Source organism: Atta colombica, unplaced genomic scaffold (assembly GCF_001594045.1).
Source record: "Atta colombica isolate Treedump-2 unplaced genomic scaffold, Acol1.0 scaffold7, whole genome shotgun sequence".
NCBI lineage: Eukaryota > Metazoa > Arthropoda > Insecta > Hymenoptera > Formicidae > Atta > Atta colombica.
The window spans coordinates 415263-434247 of record NW_017259561.1 but is presented as its reverse complement, the minus strand read 5'-3'; the positions used below and the strand labels follow the sequence as shown (position 1 = coordinate 434247).

At 31.6% G+C, this 18985-nt stretch overlaps 2 protein-coding genes across 5 annotated transcripts; one reads left to right on the top strand and one right to left on the bottom strand.

The window, feature by feature from the left end:
* The first annotated feature begins 7772 nt into the window (after positions 1-7772).
* LOC108692372 (NHP2-like protein 1 homolog) lies at positions 7773-9289 on the top strand. 2 transcript variants are annotated; one of them, XR_001931971.1, is made up of 3 exons: positions 7773-8122; positions 8507-8940; positions 9028-9289. XR_001931971.1 is itself a non-coding variant. In XM_018200592.1 (2 exons), the coding sequence occupies exon 2, from the start codon at positions 8507-8509 to the stop codon at positions 8885-8887; it is 381 nt and encodes a 126-aa protein (XP_018056081.1). In that variant the 5' UTR covers positions 7773-8122; the 3' UTR covers positions 8888-9263. The 2 variants fall into 2 exon arrangements, 1 of the variants encoding a protein (XP_018056081.1); XM_018200592.1 differs by having other exon boundaries at positions 8507-9263.
* A 504-nt stretch (positions 9290-9793) lies between these two features.
* Positions 9794-12908, bottom strand: LOC108692357 (chitobiosyldiphosphodolichol beta-mannosyltransferase). 3 transcript variants are annotated; one of them, XR_001931970.1, is made up of 8 exons: positions 12628-12908; positions 12144-12486; positions 11885-12072; positions 11640-11813; positions 11272-11386; positions 10359-10640; positions 10028-10215; positions 9795-9892 (listed from the first exon to the last, which is right to left on the bottom strand). XR_001931970.1 is itself a non-coding variant. In XM_018200575.1 (6 exons), the coding sequence occupies exons 1-6, from the start codon at positions 12899-12901 to the stop codon at positions 10421-10423; spliced, it is 1314 nt and encodes a 437-aa protein (XP_018056064.1). In that variant the 5' UTR covers positions 12902-12908; the 3' UTR covers positions 10279-10420. The 3 variants fall into 3 exon arrangements, 1 of the variants encoding a protein (XP_018056064.1); XR_001931969.1 differs by having other exon boundaries at positions 9794-10215; XM_018200575.1 differs by lacking the exons at positions 9795-9892; positions 10028-10215 and having other exon boundaries at positions 10279-10640.
* Between the last annotated feature and the right edge of the window lie 6077 nt (positions 12909-18985).

Sequence of the window (18985 nt, the reverse complement as noted above, 5' to 3'; positions counted from 1 at the left end):
AAAATAAAAAATGCTTGGAAATAGTAGCGCAGAGAATTATTTTGCATAGTCAGAGTATTTAATTTTGCAATCTTAAACGATTTAGGGGTAAATATGTCTGTTCATTTCTAGAGGGAAGTGCCCTAAGGGTTGCAGCGTAAAAATCGAAAATGCTTGGAAATAGTAAGGCATAAATTAGAGAATTATTTTGCATAGTCAGAGTATTTAATTTTGCAATTATAAACGACTTAGGGATAAATATGACTGTTCGAATTTTTGCTAAACGGAACGAGCATCTAATTCGGCGATTCCTTAAATAATATTAAAAAACAAATTTTAATTGTTTTTTTTGTTTACGCAATAATTATTATTATTTATTTTTTGTTTATTATTATTATTATTTATTTTTTTATATTGAGGGAGCTAACTTAATATTAAGCTCTCACTCCCTCGCCCATAATTTTTTTCTGCCAATTCGAGCACCTAATTTCGCACCTAATTAACACCTAATTAGCACCTAATTAGCACCTAATTTTGGTGTTAGAATTTATTTATCGCTGGTGGGGGCTAACTTAACAGGGATGATTAACAGGGATGAATTTTGCTCATATCTCGCAGAATATACTTTCAAAATTATAAATATAAATATACAGAATATCCCGTAAGTTTTTGTTAACCACTTGGGTAGAACTGTAAGATTAATACTGTTTTTTTACAATACTACAAAATTTAAAAAAATTCTCAGAATTTTATGAGAAGAAATTAAATAACTTTTATCTCTTATTGTTATTTCCATGAAGTTGATAATACTTCAGTAAAAAATTATTTAAAACCAATTCGGCGATTTTTAGTTAATTAATATCTCTTAATTATTGCGAAAATTGCAAAATAGTAAAGGACTTTTCGACTCAGTTTAGTTCGCTCTGTCTAAAAAGCGATTGACAAAAACTTACGGGATACTCTGTGTATATACATGAATATCATCTGAAAATTTTTTGATGACGTGTTAAGATCGACGTCCATTTAATGAACGTTAATGTGATTTAATTTCTTATGAATCACATTAATATCTCACCTCATGTAATGCATACAACTTTATGAAATAGCTTCCATTAAGGATCAACAAAGACTATATGTAGAATCAGTTCTTTAAAAGCAAGGACTAAAAGTAAAATGAAATGTAAATAAACAAAAAGGCTTCTAAAAGAATAATTTATTTTATATATGCTTGTTTTGTAGCACACTTTCAATTAAAATTATTTTTAATATAAAGAAAATTTAATTCCATATGTAAAAAGTTAATTTAAATGTAGGAAGTTTTATCAAGCAGCTCTTAAATCATCAATGCAGTTTTTTAAAAATTCTTGCTATTTATTCTATAAATAAATCTTCTCTCTATTTCTAAATTTTGTTTGTAAAGAAATATTTATTTAAAATAGAATAAAAAATTGAGAGCAGGGCAATTAAGAGCATTAATACGCAATAATTGGTGCGAATATCATAAATACATATATTTTGACCGTATCTACTGATCTATTACATAAAATATTTAAAAAATATATGTCACAACCTGTTGGCATTAATATATTCCAAACTTAGCCATCAAATAAATTATTAATTAATTTACACTGTTCAAACTTTAAAGTATATTCAATTATTGGAATAGTAAACATTTAATTCTGTAAATTGACAATATACCGTTGTATTGCTTTCTACAGTCAACGAAAATATCACATATACAGGAAACAGTTTTAAACACTTCTGAGTTACAATAAATACATATATCCGATATCTTTATTCATTCGTTTCAGATTACCTTAAAATCGCTTATTACTAATTATTAAGTTATTTCGCAGATTATTACAGCTTAATAGTATCGCGATGATGAGCTCACCATGTCCGTCAGAAAAAAGGGATAATCAATCAGTTGCAAATCGCGATAACATTATTCTGCTGTTCACACACGCGCTCTTTTAAAGTAATAGAATAACACAGATACAACTAAATTCTGAACAATTGTAAAATTAAAACTCTAGATCTCTAAAAATCTTAAATCAAACTGGGTTTAAATTATATATTCTAACACAAAGTCGGACAAATGCAATATAGACTTTGCAATGATGGAATAAGCCCTTGACATCAAAACTGCGATGCGTTCATTGAATAATCGAGAATGCGGTGCTTTAGAAGCTGCGGACACATTGCTAGGGAATCGCTTGTATAGTACAGACAGTGATACCTACATTGTCAATGGATCGACGTTAATGAGATGAGAAACAGAAAAGTTAAAACATTTAATGAAATTAAAGCTCTCGATGAAAATTCTAAGAATATTTATTGTCTGTCTCCCATCGATGATTACTATCCAAGCAGACCTAAGGAAACTTAGAATCAATTGAATTTATACGATTTTGCCAGATTTTGCCAGATTTTGAGAAATTATGAAACAAATGACGAAGTAAGTGTTACAAACTTATATCGGGTTTATTTAAAAAAAAAACGAAAAAAGTGTTATTTAATTAACCATTATCGATTTTATGTAAAAACTGAATCCGAAAAATACTTTTACTTGCTGTTTCTTCTGTTTAAACCGTAAAGAGATTTGAATGAATTCAAAGGTGCATACGAGATTTATACGAATGCCTTTAAGAATTCAGCGTCTGCTTTAAGGTGATGAAATATCACAAAAGACTCGAAGAAATACAGACAGCTTTTGAGTGCGTTGCTGAATTAATCGAGAAGAGTGAAAATAATCTGAAAACAGCAGATACAGATGATGGTTTCTTTGGCAGAAAACACATTCCTCTGTTTGGAGACTTGTTGCAGTTTCCCTCTATAAGAACAATCTCCGTTTGTTAAAATATCTCGATCAGAGATTCAGAAGTATTTAGGTATCATGGGTGGATCTAATTTGTAGAGATTGTTCGATTGACGACGAACTCTTGATTAATGCGATAAAGATGCGACAACACATATCGTGATATACTTTCTAGAATATGAATAGGTTTGGTAGCGGATCAATCCGTCAATGTCTTCAGTCATCAATGTTCTTCAGTCGAGAAAAATTCATTTCAAAGGAAGTAGTTGCGATAACAGATTGAATGAACTTTGCACTTATATGAATCAATTACCGGTTGATACAATATGTTTATTACCCACGTTATTTGTGCAAGGTTTTGAACACGGTAATGCTCGATAAAATTGACGGCAATGAAATTTTACTGATAGCAGAAAATGATGTCAATTGTGCTCCAGCAATGAAAAAAAAGTACACAAAATTTTGAAAGACAAAGATGACAAAGTTTTGGAAACAGTTGACATTGAAAGAGTAATAGCGATTACAATTGGCGCTAAAATAATGATTCGACGAAACATAATGTAACTTTAGGACTTGTCAATGGAACGATAGGCAATGTAGTTGCAGTTAATCGCTCTGTTGACGGAAATCTTATTAATTCCATTAAAATAATTATTTCGGATAACAAAGAAATCACAATAACGAAAGTAGATATTAAATTCGAAGTATTCCACAAAATGGTGGTACATCGGAAAAAATTTTCATTGTCTCTCAGTTCTAGAATAATTATACATAAAAGTCAAGGAATTACGTGTAAAAATGCAATGATGAATCTAAGAACGAGTGTTTAGTGGTCAAGTATATGTAGATTTGTCACGAGTGAGTACACTGGAAGGCCTACATTTGCTAAATTTCAATCCGGTATCCATTAAAGTAAACTCGGGAGCCATTGTAGAATATAATCGATTGAGATTTGTATTCAAAGTTCAGCTACCATAAATCAATTCGTCTAAGAAAAAGACTGCGAAAATTCACGACTGTCGATAGGCCATACCTAATATCATTAATAATGACAGAATTATGATTGCGAGAAAAATACACAGCTTCTGCAATGACGATCATGTTTCATGTTACGTTAATGTAATATTGCAATGTGCGTTTCATTGTGTACGTATCAGGCAACAAATGCTGAAAAATAAAGTATCGAACGCATTGATTGTGCTCGCGAAAAAATAGATTTTATTATTAAAAGTATCATTGAAAAACTTATTGAAAATGAATGGCATTTTCAATAATATTTTATAGCAAGCTAAATGAGTTTTTGCCAATAATATTTTATCACTGAGAATTTTTATCACTGGCTAGTAATGTTTTCAATGATACATTAATTTTATAGTTTGCTAAAATATTATTATTGATTAATATCTTATTCCAGAATACATATCATAAACTTATGATAAAAAAAAAGTTTTTCTCTAAATTCAGGAATTAATTTTATAGTGCTTCGAAGCGGTCATCCATCCGGTTGCATACTACCATCCGCTATTCTTGACTTCTGAAATCATATGGAAACCACTGCGATAAACCACGAACACTTATATAATCATGGAGCTATGATACATCTGTTCAATATATAGTCCTGATAGAAATTTGTCCAATTTAACTGAACATCCAGTCAGCTATCCAATATTTAATTTTAATGTTATAACGACTATTTTTAGGCTAGGACACTATACTTTTATAGTACCAGTTATCATGTATATCATCTTTGACTAGAGGTCTCCACAGTCTTTCTCTTCTGTCGATAATAGTACGCCATATTGATACGGTACAGATTATGTACCATGATGTACTTAAACAGTATGCAGTATAGATATAGTGTTATGTTGTACTATCATCACTTTTTGTATCATATAATTACGTACACTGCCATCTCGTGACAGTACAATAACAGTATGGTAGCGATATTTTGTGCGTGGATACTGTGGGATATCGCACGCTTGGTTATCTGAGATATTAACAGCGTAAAATTTAAATGATTATCTGATAATATATTATCATGAAAAATAATAATTGATATATTATTAAAGGTGGCAGTTCAAAGTGAACATATAAAGTGTATCCTCAAAAATTTCAACCTTTAAAAATTTAAATGATTATCTAATAATATATATTACCATGATAACTGATATATTATTGAAGGTGCCAGTTCAAAGTGAACTGATACATAAAGTATATATTATCTAAATTTAATATAATATATTATTATGAAAAGTAACTCATATGTTATTGAAGTTGCGAGTTCAAAACATACAAGTAAAACAGATTACAATTTGATTCTAGAAAATAAGTGCGACATGTTATTCTTAGTGCACAAAATATAAAAGTCGTTTATTGAGATTTGATTTGAAATTTATACTAGCCCATAATGAAAAATAATTGCTTGTAATTTCAGAGTACCAATTTGTTAATGACTCGGAAAAAGAACATGGCGGCCTGCTCTCAAAAAACTTTGACAAATTTCTCGATGTCCATTTAGAAATAATGTCGAAGTTTTACAGAGTAATTGAGAGAATGGGTAGAATGAAGGCACAACTCTACTTAGACTCTTTTTCAGGAAATTAGCTTTATTATATAATATTGATCGCAATAAAGAAATAACTGTAACATGTAACATCTTAAGGACATTACATAAATTTGATACTGTACCCATTTATATATAATAAAAAAAGTAGCAAATTATTTTAATTTTTATTAAAATTAAGATTTTATAATTAGACCTTTATTCCGCCCCCCCCCCCATCTCCTCAATTATTACAACACTTAAAGTACGACTACGAAAAGTATTACATTAGAACGGTATTTTCAAAAGCTCTATAATGAAGTGAATATATATTATGTCAAACAATCAATAAACTTTTTAACCGTATAGCTTCTTTCTACTTGATTCGAGAACTTTTTATTTTATTATGAATTTTGGGTTTACTTAATATTTGCTCGGTTCAGGCAATAAGGCAACATTTTTTGATCAATAAATTACTCGCTGAAAATATGGTACAAACTCAAAATCGGAAATTGATACGAAAATTCGAAATTTTATTAAAGAAAGAAAATTGGAAACTTTTAATCTGAATCATTTTCATAACTCTTTTATTTCAATACTCCATCCATCGAAAGTTTTTTGAGAGCAGGTCACTATGTTCTTTTTCCGAGTCATTAACAAATTGGTACTCTGGAATTACAAGCAATTATTTTTCATTGTATGGGCTAGTAAATTTCAAATCAAATCTCCATAAACGACTTTTATATACAATATATTTTGTGCTCAAGCAAACGAGAATGGATTGAAATGAATCGAAATGGATTCAGATTTTCAGAAAATTGATTCACGAATGTTAAAATGCTTTTCAATCCTGAATGCATTTTTATTCATTTATAGAAATTGGAGCATATCTCTATGCCGTGGTAATATATTGTTATATTTGCGCACCAAGTCCATGCTGATTACTATTTCCTCTTACATTCTTGTTTTTAATTTGTTAAAGGAATCCCTTAATATTAATTAAACATTATGAAATTCGATTTTTTATTATATAAATACTGTACATAAGTATGCACTTATAAATACATAAGTATGCACTTTTAATGCTATAATATCTTATAGATTGCCAAAAAATTACAATTTTTTCTCTGCGTAGCTATTATCTCTATTGATAATTAAACTCGGATGGTAACATTAAAATTACAATTTTTAATAAAAATCGAGTATTATATTAAGTTTTAAATATTAGGTATGGGAAAAAATTCATGCCGTTTTTTTAATACCATCTAACGGGAAAAACGTCACGAACTTTTTCCCACACCTAATATATGTAATAACATATTTACAAAACTAATAAATCGTGAAATTAGTACTGTTATTAGATTTTTTTTACTCTTCCCAGCAAACGAAAATGGATTAAAATGATTTGAAATGGATTTAGATTTTCAGAAATATTGATTCATGAATGTTAAAATGAATGCTTTTCAATCCTGAATGCATTTTTATTCATTTATAGGAATTGCATGGAGTATATCTCTATGCTTTTTAATCTAAAAATAATATTAGTTTTTTCTGTGCACAAAAAACACATTGTGAATATTCAATTCAACTGTTCAATTCAAAATTTTAACTAGAAAATGCAATTTTTCAATCCAATTGCATTCAATTGAATCTAATTGAATCCAATTGAATCCAATTAAATAAAAAAAATATTCGCTATTTAAAATATGCATTCGGAAAAATTTCAATTCATTTTAATCCATTCTCATTTGCTGGTTAATAATTCAAATTTTAATAGATACGCGAATTTCCATAAGCGCCGATCTCTCTTTATGTCTTTAATAGTATTTCATCGGTACTTCGGCGTAAATCGATCAGTCGTATAAATGTTTTGTAAAAGTTTCTGCTTATCGTCGGTTTAGCCAGCGATGAGATACTATGAAAGACCGATATCCTTACGGGAGTTCGTGTCTTTGAGAATATTGAGAAATGATTAAGAATTAAAAATTGATAATATTGTATTAATTTTATAATTTATTAATTTAGTAGACATATTTATACATTTAGAACTCAATAATATTCGGTTTTTCTTTAAAATTGTGATTTCAGTATTATCGTTAAAGTTTGATTATCAACAGAAATGATAACTGCAGAGAAAAAATTGTAATTTTTCTGCAATAGGATATAGCTTTACAAATACACATTTATTTATGGAACATTATATTTATTTATATAAAAAATTATGATTTAATAATGCATGAGCCAAATATTTATGTTAATAATAGCAAATTTATATCAATTGTCGATAATGTCAGCGTTCTTCAATTATCTCCGGGCCCTTTTTATACCGCCGAAAATTTGTTCGGGGTTGACAGTCTTTAATAGTATCTCGTCGGTGGTTTAGCTTATGCACAATTTAGTTCATGCACTTTACGCTAGACCACATGGATGTTTGTGCTTTCCGTTTACCGGTCATTATCGTCTTCCGCGTGCTTCCGCGGACCTCTGTTTTAAGACCCGCGTGGCAGTGCGTGGTTGTGAATAATTTTCGTTAGAAATATACAACAATATACAGTAAAATCAAGAAATTTGAGTTGCATATAACCAAAGTCGTTGACTTAAGAGAAAAGTGTGATAGAAAGAAACGATCAAGGTATTCCTTTAGAGGACAGACTTTGTTTCGAGGCATCTTATGAAAGCTAGGAAAAAGGCGAAAGAAAAAAATAAAGTGCAATACTGTGCTTTAAAAGTAATCGTAAAGAAGAATTAAAAAAGAACAGATAAAGCTTGATTGCGATTATACGGTGAGTAGTGTTTGACACAATACTTGTTGCACAAAATTTATCGCGATACGCACAATTGTTGTTTGTGGTTAGTTTTCCCACGTGGATGTATTGTGAATTGTTTGTATATTTGAGGACATTTGTCAGTAAGATACAGTATATCATTACATCCTTGTTTATCAACGTCAAACAAAGATTAAGTGGTTCATTGTAATTACATAATGTCTTTTCTGAAAAATATTCCGATATTAGCTGTACAGGCTCTGCTACAAAAGTCTAGTGTCAGTTTTAATATTATCCCGAAAAAAGTTTATATACACGCATGTCAGTGGACAAATTAGTAAACTTTTCTCTTTATCAAGATGCTCCAAATACATCGTATTGATTTTTGGATTTCTTTTTCAGATGGATGAAGTATCACCAAAGGCATATCCACTGGCAGATGCATCACTGACCATAAAGATATTGAATTTGGTACAGCAGGCATTGAGTTATGGTCAACTGAAGAAAGGAGCAAACGAGGCTACAAAATCCTTGAATCGTGGCTTGTCTGAATTTATAGTGATGGCTGCAGATACCCAGCCACTAGAGATTCTACTCCACTTGCCACTATTGTGCGAAGACAAGAATGTACCCTATGTTTTCGTGCGGAGCAAGCAGGCCTTAGGACGAGCTTGTGGTGTTTCGAGACCAGTGGTAGCCTGTTCAGTATTGGTCAATGAAGGCTCGCAATTAAAACCACAGATCAAAGCCATACAACAAGAGATTGAGAGGCTTTTAATCTAAATGATGTCTATCTATTTGTTATTTTTAATACCTCATTATTAGTAACACATAATGTAAATCTTTATTGCTACTCAAATTGATGTGTTTAGCGAATAGTTTGAATGAGCGCTTATTGCTATTGTATATGTATATTTTTTTAGATTTGAGGATTTAGATCTGATGAATCTAAAGATTTACTCCAATCAAAGGCAATACTTACTGAACACTCACTCAGTCGATGTGTTCGCTGAATGCATCCAATATTTGACATGCACGAAACAGTTTTACTGTGCTATATTTATAAAAAAAAAAATCTATATTCAATCTCTTTTACGTATGGAATTTTTTTGTATACAAGATAAACTTAAAACATTAATAAAAAGTCCAAACAAAACAAGATTGTTTTCTACATGTACATATTATAAAAAAGGAAACTTTGAAAATAATTGAATGCTTGAATCATTAAATTCTTATACTAAGAAGTTAAATTGGTATACTAAGAAAAAATGAGGTCCTTTTTTGGAGTAGATGTATATAAGCGCATCATCCTACCTATCATAACTCGCAGATAACACACTTATTTACATTTATCTATTCCAAAATAGGACTTTATTTTTGCTCTTCAGTGTACAGCTAATTTACTCAAGTCTTTTAAAAGTTAACATCAACATTTTAATTTAAAATAAGTAATTATTATCGTACATTTAAGAGTGTGATCTACTTAACACTATAAATACTTCAAAGCTGTATGATTGATCAATTTGTAAAATGTTTTCTTTTAAATTTTAGTCAATGAATTGCAGCGTCAAGTAAATCGCACCATAAAGCTGGGAACAAAGACTTGTATAAGGCATAAGAGATTCAACCAAGCAGAATATGAAATGAAAAACTTTAATTAATTGATTCTCTTACATCTTATGCAGCGTTAAACAAAAATAATGCTTCTGTGCTTACAGTTTAAGTGTTTACACTAATTCTTACTTATTTTTACATAGTCTGAAGAATGTAAGTGTATTGCTGACCTTACTGTAACAAAAAAATTATGTAATGAATTACTAACATTGATTCGACAAATGTATTATGCGGAGAGAAGTATGTTATTCATCGGACTGATGGATGTGATAAGCTCGATGAAACAAAATGTAGTGGAATTTATCGTACTTGCCGAAAATGCAACGCATTTGATGGAACCATTGGATTTTCTCACACCTTTGACAAAATTAGCAGAGACAAAAGAAATACCTTACATTTATATATGTAAGAAAAAGCAACTTGGTCAAGCATGTTGTTTATCTACTGGTATAAGTGTTGTTGCGATCAAGATTGGATCTTCTTACTTCTCTGAGAAACTTAAAGATATCAAACATATAATAATAAGTATGACGCCAAAAAAATCATCAACTATAAATTTATAACGTTAATGGTTCATATGTTTACAAATTAACATCTTATACTTTATTATACATTATAAAACATAATAAAATATTCTTACATATTAATATAATAAATGTCACTCCCAGTTTATGAAAATACAATGGAACAATATAATCAAAATCACTTTTGAAAATAAGGCAATACATTTAACTTCCAGTTACTGTGCCAATCATTACAATTCTGCTGAGATGTAAACATGTTCTCTTGAAACTTTTCACGTAATTGTTGTTGGGTCTTGTTATTGGGAAAATCTTGAAACCACATCTTCAATTGTTCAGCCAGCTCTTTTTCGTCAGCAAATACCAAACTATTCTCATTGTGTTTTACCAATTCTGACAAGCTAAACAATAAGATGCATTCTTTCTCTTAGTAAGTAGATCTACTGATATATACATAATATCTCAGAAATAAGATAGGAGCCGCATTGGGGGCATAGGATGGATCGAAGCAAACAAAAAAGTCTGATATTTTGATATATTCATCACATTTTGAGATATTCATTGTAGTTTCGAACGCCACCGCCGTCGCTGTCGAGCGAGGTGCGATGGGCTACGAATTCGCGCGACGTAGTTTCACCATACATTGACTTACAAGTTTCCTTTTTTTAATTCGAAAACTACAACAAATATTTCAAAATGATATCAAGATTTTTTTGTTCCCCTTGACTTATTCTATACTCCCAATGTTATTTCTTCTCCTCCTTCTATCTTATTTCTGAGACATCCTGTATATAGTAATGTTACATTAATCGTATCACAATATGAAAGTAGGAAAAGGAGGGCAAAAGGTGATTTTATAATAAGAAAAAGGAAAAGTTGATGAATTTGAAGAAAAGAGAGATTTATACAAAAAGAGGAAGAGGGTATAATATACTCGAAATTAATAATAAATAAGGAAAGGATGAAGATCATATTATCGGTATATGGAGAGCAAAGAAAAAAAAAATTAGAAGGATAATATTAATACAATACCAATTAAAATTGTATGCGCAAACTGGTAAACGACAGCCAAACATGTCGACAACTTTCATTGGTAAATCCAGTCCACTGGATGAAGTGTGAAGACACACACCTAAGTCTGCACTAGCTATTTTAAAGATAAAAAGTATTTAAAGTATTCTATAAAAATATTTTATAAATGATTATATTATATCAACTCTACCTAAAATCACTATAATTAAAAAATTCTAAAAGATAAAAAATGTTCATATACTAAAACTTATACTGATACATAAAGTAGATGAAGTCATTAAATATTAGAAGATTTTTAATAAAATATTAATAAAAAAATAAATTTCATTTTTTAATTAGCAATATGCAGAAATATGGACATGTTATACCTAATATTTTGGGATATTCCTCATTCTTGAGCCATGGTGTCTTTATTTCAACATGTTTCCATTTTTTTAAATCAATGATTGCCATATAAAAATCCTTTAATGGTCCTTTACCTGTTATTACGCAAACCAAATCTGGTAAGTTTAACTTGCCATTTTCACACGTGTTCTCATATTCTATAAAAAAATATTACAAATGTAATCCTTTTAAATTATCACAAAATTATTAAATATATTAATATTCACACCTTGTAATGCATTTAGCAAAATTGAGAAATCTTCATCTTCAGTCCAACTAGTACTGGATATAATAAAACCAGATCTGGGCAGTATATATATATCATATGTTTCAGCTAATTTTTGCAAAAACTCATTCTTCTCTGTTAAAGTTATTGGATGAAATTTATCTGTTGGTCTATCATATAAAACCTTTGCTCTGTAATAAAAAAAGTTCATTAACCTTATTTGTTATTAAAATATAATATAAATATAACAACTAACACTTACTGGATAGTCCATTTCTTTTCCAAATCTTCCTTCATTGCTTTGCTGACACAGAAATTATTCTTTGCTCTGCAACCAAAGATTATCTCGATATTTTTTGATAATCTAACTAAGATATGGTTTTCTCCTAAACTCAATGCCATGATTGAATGGGCATAATTATGCCAATCAATAGTAAATTGTGCCTCTGTTAGAACACAATAAAACCAGCATATTGGAATGGTTGGTATTGCAGGTGGATTCTGTGTTATTACTGAATCTGATAGGCGTTTACGAAGCAATAACCATAAAAGATCAGCCGTTTGCCATATCACTTTTATTATGTAACAAAAAAAACGTGGCAATTCTGAAATAATAACAAGAATGCAATTGTTATAAAAATCTATAAACAAATATAAAAAGGTTGAAAAACAGATCAAAACGTAAATTATATAAAAAGGATCATGAGGAAATCTGTAACAAGATAATAATAATATCCAATTCGTACTATTTCGTAACTCAGGAGGCAGTCGCAGATAGTGAATCTGTATGCGCGCATTTTCACTGATCTCCCTAATCGGTGATGAGCCGGGATAACCTATAACATCCACAGTGAAACCTTCTCGGGCGAAGGAAATCGCATGATATTGCATTCGCGGACTTCTGCCAATGTCACCAAGTACCAACACGCAAACATTATTACCGGATTTGAATTTGTTCAGGTAGAATTTACGCACAACAAAAAGAATCAGCGGGAATAGTAGGAATATAAGCATCAACATTTCGAATGAGAACGGAACACGACAAAACAATTAATTCGCGCGGAACCAATAAGAGAACCAATAAGAATCGTGATCACATAGTGGAATCATTCCACTATGGATAATCAAAGATTTAAAAATCAATAGACGCATTCATCGACGAGATATTAAAGATGTTCGGCGCTTATGAAAATTCGCGTGCTTAAAATTTAAATCGTTAAGATCCGGTTACACCAACGTTACTTTAATTTTAAGTGAGGTTTAAAACTCTTTGTTTCTTTGTTCTTTTTTCAGTTTTAAAACGAGATAGAGTTTTAAGTCTCGCATAAAGTCAAACGTTAGTAACCGAGCCTGAGTAAGAAATTAATAAATACAATACTAATTTCATGATTATTAGTTTCGTAGACATGTACATTTATATGTTTAAAACTTAATAATACTCGATTTTAAAAACTGTGATTTTAATATTATCCGAGTTTAACTGTCAATAGAGATGCAGATAACTGCAACCAAGCAGAACAATAAGTCGATAACGTCAAAATGATATCAAAATGAACTGGAAATGATTTAAAAATGACTTTTAGTGATCATTTTGGAATCATTTTGACATCATTTTGATATCATAATGATTTGTTGTTCTGCTTGGACAGAGAAAAAAATTATAATTTTTCAACAATACCTTGATCAAAAAGTTCCCGAAATTACCACCAGGTGATGCTCTGAGTCAACTGATTTGAGTTCTGTTTTTTTGGTTAGGTTGCCACATCTATCATTGATATCCCCACCAAATTTTATCACCATAGCCTATTTTATCACCTTGACATTTGTAAAAGTTACACCGTCTTGAGTATATCTACCTCTGCACGTATTTTCGATTTTTTACTGTTTTAAAAATGAAGTTGAATTTGCAACAACGAGTTTGTATTAAATTTTGCGTTAAAAATGGATTCAATGGTGTGAAAACCTTGGAAATGTTGGGAAACTGTTTTGGCAGTGATACTCTAAAGAAAACAGCCATTTATGAGTGGCATGAACGCTTCAAAAGTGATCGTGAGTCCGTCGAGGATTTCATGAATTACAACGGTATTGTACATCACAAATTTTTGTCAGAAGGTCACACAGTTAATAAGGAGTATTATTTGGGCGTTATGAGACATTTGTGTGAAGCAGCTCGCCAAAAAAGAAAGGATTTGTGGACAAACAACTCGTGAATTTTGCACCATGATAACGCACCGTTGCACAGTGTCATCATTATCCGTGAATTTTTGACCAAGAACGAAACGAATACCATCCAACAGCCATCGAATTCACTTGATATGGCTCTCTGCGATTTTTTTCTGTTCGAGTCAAAAAACCATTACAGGGAACGCGTTTTACACACAATCGAAAGGAGGTAATGGAAAAATCGAAGACGGCTCTGATGGCTAACCGACAATAGAGTTCCAGAAATGTTTCGAGAGCTGGATCAAGCGCTGGCATAAGTGCGTTGCAGTTGATGGAGAGTACTTTGAATGGGACAATATCACTTTTGAATAAAATTAGTATTTTGAATTTTCTGAATGAATTCCGGGAATTTTTTGATCAAGGTAGTATATAAGATATCATAGCAAAAGTACGTATATTTATTTATACAGCATTTATGATAAAAAAATCACGAATTTAATAGTCTATTATCGAAATATTTATGTTAATAATTATAAATATTTACTAATTATTAACTTTAACGGTAATGTCATCATTCTTCAATTATCTCTTCTCGGACTCCATTGATAGTCACGAAAATTCAGGTCCTTATTCTGTAACTCTCTTTACATGCCTATTATAGATATTACTACAGATATTTTATATGAGGAAAAAGCTGCATAACGACATCGACAACTGTCAGTAGGCGTGTAAAACAGTTATAGAATAGGAATCCAGGGCCGACAATTTTTAAAGGTTTGTTCGCGTCGCACGCACTCTAACATGTCCAACACGCTTCAATATGTTCGCGTTACCGGAACCAATATGGCGACTAAATGTTCGCGTGGCATTAGAGCATACTCCATGGATCAATGAAAAGCACGTTTCATTTGCCTTGCCTCAGAAGGTGATACGATTGAAGCATATTATATTATTGGAAGTACAAATTAGTACGGTCCGTTTCCCTAAAGATGGCTCCAGCTGTTGTGAATGGTTCATAGTGACAGCTGATTTTGGCGGTTTCAGAGAGGTTAAACATCTGTTAATAATATTCAGTTATTTCGCTTTGAGTTTCATACAAAAACCTTAATTTTTATTGTGTTTGAAATGTCGAATTTTGTGTTAAACAAGCAGCATTTGCAGGAGGTTTTGATTTTCTGCTTTAATTGGAAGAAAAGCGCGACTGAAGCCCATCGAATGCTTGTCGAAGTTTATGGTGACACTGCTTCAACTGATAAATCATGTAGGGAATGATTTCGACGTTTCAAGAATGGAGATTTCAGCGTTGAAGACAAGCCTCGCTCTGGACAAAAAAATTCAAAGACAAAGAACCACACCCGCCATATTCTCCAGACATTGCTCCTTCTGATTACTGGTTGTTCCGAAGGATGCAGCACGATTTGATAAGTCACTAATTGACTATTTCACTTCTTTTCAGAATTTCGAATTCCATCTCGAAAAAATGACTCGTCTTTGGAGGCAATCCAATTTTGGAGCCAATTTCCAATTTCTATGAAAGAAGTGAATCGGTGACTTGCCAAATCGTGCTGCATCCTTCGGAACAACCAGTAATCAGAAGGAGCAATGTTTGGAGAATACGGCGGCAAAACATTCCATTTGAACGTTTCCAAATATTTTTTTACGACTTTAGCGACATGAGACCGAGCGTTGTCATGAAGAAGAATAACTTTATCATGTTTTTGCTCGTATTTCGGCCGTTTTTCTCGCAATGCACGGCTCAAACGAATCAATTGTAATCGATACCGATCACCCGTAATGGAATCGCCAGATTTCAGCAGCTAGTAAACAAGATCCTTTTGGGCCTATCAGATACAGAGCATGATCTTCGAATCATGATGTTCGGCCGTGGTATTAATGTTGAGGTCGATGGCAACGATTGACCGGGCTTAGCGTAGTATTTTTTTTTCTTGGAGTTGTCGTAGAATATCCACTTCTCATCTCCAGTCATAATCCGATGCGAAAAATTTTTCTCTGTTGTCTTTGAATCAGCTATTCGCAAGTGACAAATCGTCTTTCAATGTCTCTTGATTTCAGTTCATAAGGCATTCAATTTCCTTGTTTTTGAATCATTCTTATGGCTCTCAATCGTACAGAAACGACTTATTGAGTTACTCCCAATGATTCTGCAAGCTCCTCTTGCGTTTGATTCTGATCTTCTTCAAATAATGCCTCTAATTCTTTGTCTTCGAATTTTTTTGGCTGTCCAGACTGAGGCTTGTCTTCAACGCTGAAATCTCCATCCTTGAAACGTCAAAACCATTCCCTACATGATTTATCAGTTGGAGCAGTGTCACCATAAACTTCGACAAGCATTCGATGGGCTTCAGCTGCACTTTTCTTTCAATTAAAGCAGAAAATCAAAACCTCCTGCAAATGCTGCTTGTTTAACACAAAATTCTACATTTCAAACACAGTAAAAATCAAGGTTTTTGAAACTCAAAGCGAATATTATTAGCATAAACTGAATATTATTAGCAGATGTTTAACCTCTCCGAAACTGCTAAAATCAGCTGTCACTATGAACCATTCACAACAGCTGAAGCCATCTTTAGAGAAACGGACCGAACTAATTTGTACTCCCAATATTTATTTTATTTATTTATTTTATTTTATTATTTTATTTTATTTTATTATTTTATTTTATTAATATTATATTATATTGTTATATTATATTTTTATATTTATCAAAAACGCATTTATTATTATTTTATTAAATGTGTTTTTATACAAAATGAATCTGAAATACTTTTTTCGATACAGAACGTTTTCAATCATTACGCATGCGTAATCGATCGAAATAAGTATCAAGTCAGAAGTTTGAAAGTCCATAATTGTAAAATTGTGTTTAACTTTCTTCAGTTGTTATTGATTTAGCTCAGTTAACAATTTCATATAAAACGTCATTGCAAACGAGGATTTCTTCAACAACTATCCCACTATATTCTGTATAAGTAAATATCAATTTCTAATTTAAAAAATTATTATATTTAATTCAATATTAATGAGAATTTATTTTTCACTTACATTAATTTATATAGAATAATCAATCCATAATATTTTAACGCAGGAATAATTAAATAAGATTAGCCTAGACCAATCATTTTTATTATGTATCATATGTTATTTCGTTGACATTGGATGGGGTTACATAAATACGTTTTCTTTATTATCATTGATGAAGACTTTGAAAGTCGAAACGTTTGAAATTTATAGCGTTATATAAATGTAATAAAAGATGAATTTTATTAATTAAGTACATTTGCTCGTTTTTTAAAAAAGCCTTGACATTTTATTTATAACAATTTAACTTATATTTATTAAACATTTAAATTTATTAACAATTTAATTTATATTTATTAAAAACGCATTTATTTTGTATAAAAACATTTTTCAAATAATCGAGATAACATAAAATATCCGAAACGAAACGAGGCACATGTCCGACCCATTCGAGTGGTCTCACTGATTAGGTTAAGTGACATGTTAAGCACTTGTCCTAAATTCGTTTGTATCACTGAACATTGGAACACATGAATGCTGCTCCAACCGCCATCTTACCTGTGATCCAAGTGTTCTCTGGGTTAATTTGGAGCATGCGATATGAACCTTAATAGTAGGTTTGTTTGCATTGCATGAAATTCTCAAATGTTTTTGCACTTAAATTGAGAGATACATATTTTGCTTTAAAAAGAGAGAAAGTGAAAACGTCGAGTGTCAAAAGTCCAAGCAACGTGAGCAAACCTAAAATCTCGTTGATGGCGTGTTCAAATTGACAAAGCGGCTAGCCCGCTCGCCGAGCAAATGAACATAATTGGTTGTTACTTACAGATTCAATCAATCATATACAATCGATTGATAAGCATGCCTAATCGCTTTATTGTTTTGAACTCGCCCAATAATTAATTAGGGATGTGCGGAGAAGCATAGACTATCGATATTTTGTATCAATGGTCGGTATTCATAGTGTTACATCCTACAGTGTTACGCCACGTTTCTTTTTTTTCGAAAGAATCGGCTCGTGACTATGATTGGCGTCTATGAGACTCGAGTAGAATTATCCTCTGATAATGGTCTGACAGAAAAGAGGGATTGGACAAGCGAAAACTCATAAACGATCAACCCGAAAGGAATAACAACTTTAATGCAGATCCGAAAAGTGACAAGATTGCAAAAAACACTATAAATGCACCGAAGTCACGCGATAGTAAAAATCCAAGTTTTGTCGTCCCACACTGACCAACAATTTATTAAGAAAACAGACAGGCGTCACGTCGCGCCTAATAAAATCATAAAACGCATGAGGGAACTTCCCACAGTAGCGTTATCTAAGATCGAATTCGCGAATGACAATGATTACCCTGTACGTAAAACTAGTTGTGCACGGTAATCGTCTGTTTACCTACTTATATTTTCCGCGAGGATAGCAGAATTCGTCATCCATCTGGAACAATCTTGCCTCTTTAAAGAAAAACATAAATCATTTCTTCTCGAAACCTCTCTAACGATGCACTTTAGATTAACAATGATAGGAACGTTATAAAAATCGTAAATCTCGTGCGACATTGCACCTAGACAAAGGGCATTAAGTCTTTTTTTTGGGGTATAAATAGAAGTCTCGCGGAAGCGCAGAGCGTCAGTCAGTATGAAATCAGTCTACCGTAGTCCACGTCGCTCAGTACCAAGTCAGTCAATACTACAGTCAATAAAAATCCGCGCTGAACTCCGAAAGGTTCACCTCAGTTCGCGCATTATTAGTACATAAAATTGTGTGCAACTATTATTATTGGGACTCAATAAATCACTGACCACTGCGATTGCCCTCCTGGCGCTCTTCCGTGGCACAGCAGGCCTACACGATCACATCAACCCTTTTCTATCTGAGATCTCGTGGATAACCAGCTA

Excerpts from the sequence above, each read along its gene's own strand:
- LOC108692372 (XM_018200592.1), top strand. The coding sequence starts at position 8,507 with ATGGATGAAGTATCACCAAAGGCATATCCACTGGCAGATGCATCACTG.
- LOC108692357 (XM_018200575.1), bottom strand. The coding sequence starts at position 12,901 with ATGTTGATGCTTATATTCCTACTATTCCCGCTGATTCTTTTTGTTGTG. Across the intron at positions 11,387-11,639 it reads GGAATATCCCAAAATATTAG|CTAGTGCAGACTTAGGTGTG; the intron begins GTATAACATGTC and ends TCTTTAAAATAG. Across the intron at positions 10,641-11,271 it reads TGCGCATACAATTTTAATTG|CTTGTCAGAATTGGTAAAAC; the intron begins GTATTGTATTAA and ends CTTATTGTTTAG.